This window comes from Aptenodytes forsteri, unplaced genomic scaffold (genome assembly GCF_000699145.1).
Source record: "Aptenodytes forsteri isolate BGI_AS27 unplaced genomic scaffold, ASM69914v1 Scaffold55, whole genome shotgun sequence".
Lineage (NCBI taxonomy): Eukaryota > Metazoa > Chordata > Aves > Sphenisciformes > Spheniscidae > Aptenodytes > Aptenodytes forsteri.
The window spans coordinates 11,674,219-11,676,940 of NW_008796063.1; the positions used below are offsets into that span (position 1 = coordinate 11,674,219).

General features: G+C 67.8%; 1 protein-coding gene across 1 annotated transcript in view; it reads right to left on the minus strand.

Moving 5' to 3' along the window:
- Nucleotides 1-1,412: 1,412 nt before the first annotated feature.
- LOC103905046 (hexosaminidase D) overlaps nucleotides 1,413-2,722 on the minus strand; it is a 7,445-nt gene continuing 6,135 nt past the window's right edge. Inside the window, exons 10-14 of the mRNA XM_009286614.2 lie at nucleotides 2,616-2,698; nucleotides 2,285-2,363; nucleotides 1,955-2,056; nucleotides 1,715-1,804; nucleotides 1,413-1,596 (exon numbers count right to left, since the gene is read on the minus strand). Of these exons, the coding sequence (XP_009284889.1) occupies nucleotides 1,413-1,596; nucleotides 1,715-1,804; nucleotides 1,955-2,056; nucleotides 2,285-2,363; nucleotides 2,616-2,698 (538 nt within the window). The remainder of the gene's footprint in view (nucleotides 1,597-1,714; nucleotides 1,805-1,954; nucleotides 2,057-2,284; nucleotides 2,364-2,615; nucleotides 2,699-2,722) is intronic.

A 2,722-nucleotide genomic window follows, 5' to 3' on the forward strand; every position in this document is an offset into this window, starting at 1 on the left:
GGGCTCTGCACGTGCCGGGGGGCCCAGGCGGGTTGGGGGCTTCCCTCACATCTGCCATCACTTGATAACAAACGAAGCTCCTCAACAAAGGTTCCTTTGTGCCCCACAGCTCTCTCCTGCTGGGCTCCCGCACCCAGCGCCAGCACCCGGGGACTCAGCACAGACACAGGATGGGGCAGCCCCTGCCCCAATGGCCTCGCCGGGCACCGGGACCTTTGTGACCAAGCCAGGACATAGGGCAGCAGGGCTGTGTGGGGCTGAGTGGGGTGCACAGCTGCCGACCCTCCTCCCCTGGCTGAGCCAGGCTTTTGCAGAAGGAGCTCCAGACCGCCTCGCATTTCTGCGGCTCCCTCCAGGCTCTTGCCAAGTTGGGTTGCTCTTCGCAGAGCAGAAAAATGTGCAGTGAAATGTCCGTGTCACTGCCCTGCACATGCTGAGCTGAAACAAGCACCCTGAACGGGGAGAGTCGTGGGCACGGGAAGGTTTGGCTTCGCCTCCCCCCACCGCAGGGACAGGCACCGTGGAGGAGCAGGCACGTGGAAACCCTCGCTTGGAGGAGCCGGAGGCATCACCGGCAGTGGGAGGGCTTGCCCCGCGCAGGGGTCCCCCCGCATCCCCCCGCCACGGCTGCCTTTCCGACGGCCGCAGGCGAGGAACGCGGCGGAGGCCCCTGCCCGAGCGCAGGAGGCAGGACGGGCCTGGGAGCACGCGGGGCCCCGGGCGCTGGATTAAAGGAGAGGAAGGAAGAGATGAAAGCAGCGTTTGGAGGATGGCTCGGCTCAGCGCAGGAAGCGAGCGCCGCGCCTGCCCCCCTCCCAGCGATCAGGGGTTCGCGGTGGTGGCCACTGCTGAAAGCAGCCACAGGGTTGGGGAGGGGTGCTGGTGGGAGCCTGGCAGGGCCCCCACACCCCCTCCTCGGCCACCGCCCCATCCTGGGTGCCAGCCCTTGCCCGGTGGCACGCAGCACCCAGCACCCGCGCCGGGCTGGATCCCGTCATGCAGGGAGGGCACAGCCACCCTCGAGGCCAGCACGAGGCACACAGGCGTCCCCGTGGGCCTGGCAGCACCGCGGGGCATAGGCTGCCCTCCGTCACAGCTCTGCCCTGCAGCTGCCAAACCCTCCAGCCCCAGCAGAGCAGGAGCGAGGGGCCCGGGAGCCGTCTGCAGGACAGACCTCGGTCCCCTGCGCCTGCCCCACCTCCCCATCGCCTGCAAGGGGGGGGCAGAGCCGCAGCCCCCTCCAGCACCCAGCAACATCTACGAAAATACTTTATTGTGGAAGTGGGATGCGCAGGAGCTCTCTGTACAGTACAAACCAATGGCAGCGACGCATTCACCAGCACACAGACACGCAACGGCGGCACCCGAAGCCCACCCCAGGGGGGCAGCGGGAGCCGGGGGGGCCGTGGCCCCTACGTCACCTTGGGCCTGGCGTTGAGGCGGATGATGGCCCGGTAGTCCCGCACCAGGCCCCGCAGCTGGTCCAGGTAGAGGTTGACGTTCTCCTCCATCCACTCCTCCACCGTGTCGGGGAAGTAGACCCTCTCCAGGTGGGCACGCAGGTCGCGGACGAAGCTCTCCCAGTCCTCGTGGAGCCTGGCGGGGGGAGAGCGAGGGGTCCAGCTCTCTCCTGCGAGGGACCCCAGCGCCGAGCCTGGGACCCCTCCCAGTCCTGCACAGGCACCCGTGTGTCCCGGCCCCCAGCACCACGTACTTCAGCACCTTGCTGCCAAAGCTCTCCATGTTGCGGGGGTTGCCGAACTGGCGCTTCCGGTGATAGGGGCTGAACCAGCCCTTGATGGCGCTGGGGAGGCACGAGGGAAGTGGGGGGCGTGGGGGCCACTGGGGGACAGGGGAGCTGCACGCCGGGCAGGTCCCCTCCCCTGCAAAAACTCTTGTGCTCCAGCCCCGTGGCCAGAGCCAGCTGACCCCACTGCCTCCCGCCGCCCATTACCTCTCCTCCTCCAGGGCTTTAAGGATGCTCTCCTTCAGGTGGCCGTTAACCTGCTCGACCATGTGGTAGATCTCTGCGCCGGGGAATGCTCCCCTGCCCTCGCTGGGGAAAGAGAGGAGGAGGTGAGAACCCAACACATAGGGTGCATTGGCTGCACTGGGCTGGGTGAACCCCAGCACCCCGTGCGGCTGGAGGGCACCCGCCCTCACCCCAGCTGGGTCTGGGACTTGGGTAACCAACCCCCTGCTCCCCTCCAGCGCATCCCTTCTGACATGACCAGGGTGGCAGTGCCACGGCTGCCCCCCGCCATGGCCGTGCCGTGCCACGCACCATGTGCTCTGCTCCAGCTGCATGCTCTGGAAGCCCAGCGTGTCCAGGACCTTCCTCTTCGTCTCTTCCGTGAAGCCCCCTGGGAAGGGCAAGGAGAGGGGCAGAGGGACCCGGGCCACCCCACCGTCAAGCACTCGCCCCTGGCTTCACCATGCCCCCGAAACTGGGGGAGCTGAAGCTCTCCTTCCCCTGCCTCCCACCCTCCTCCTGGTATCCTTCCCTGCCTTCAGGATGGGGTCTCGCAGGCAGTGGCTGCCCGCGGGGTGGGGAGACGGGGGACGAGCCCGTCCGCGACGACTGGTCCAGTGCCGGCAGCAGGGGGGCGGCTCACCGTTCACCAGGGTCTGCAGGCAGATGGCCAGGGAGGGGATGCCGACGGGCAGCAGCTCACAGAGCACCGAGTAGTGATCGTACCTGCGGAGCAGAGCCAGCCACGCC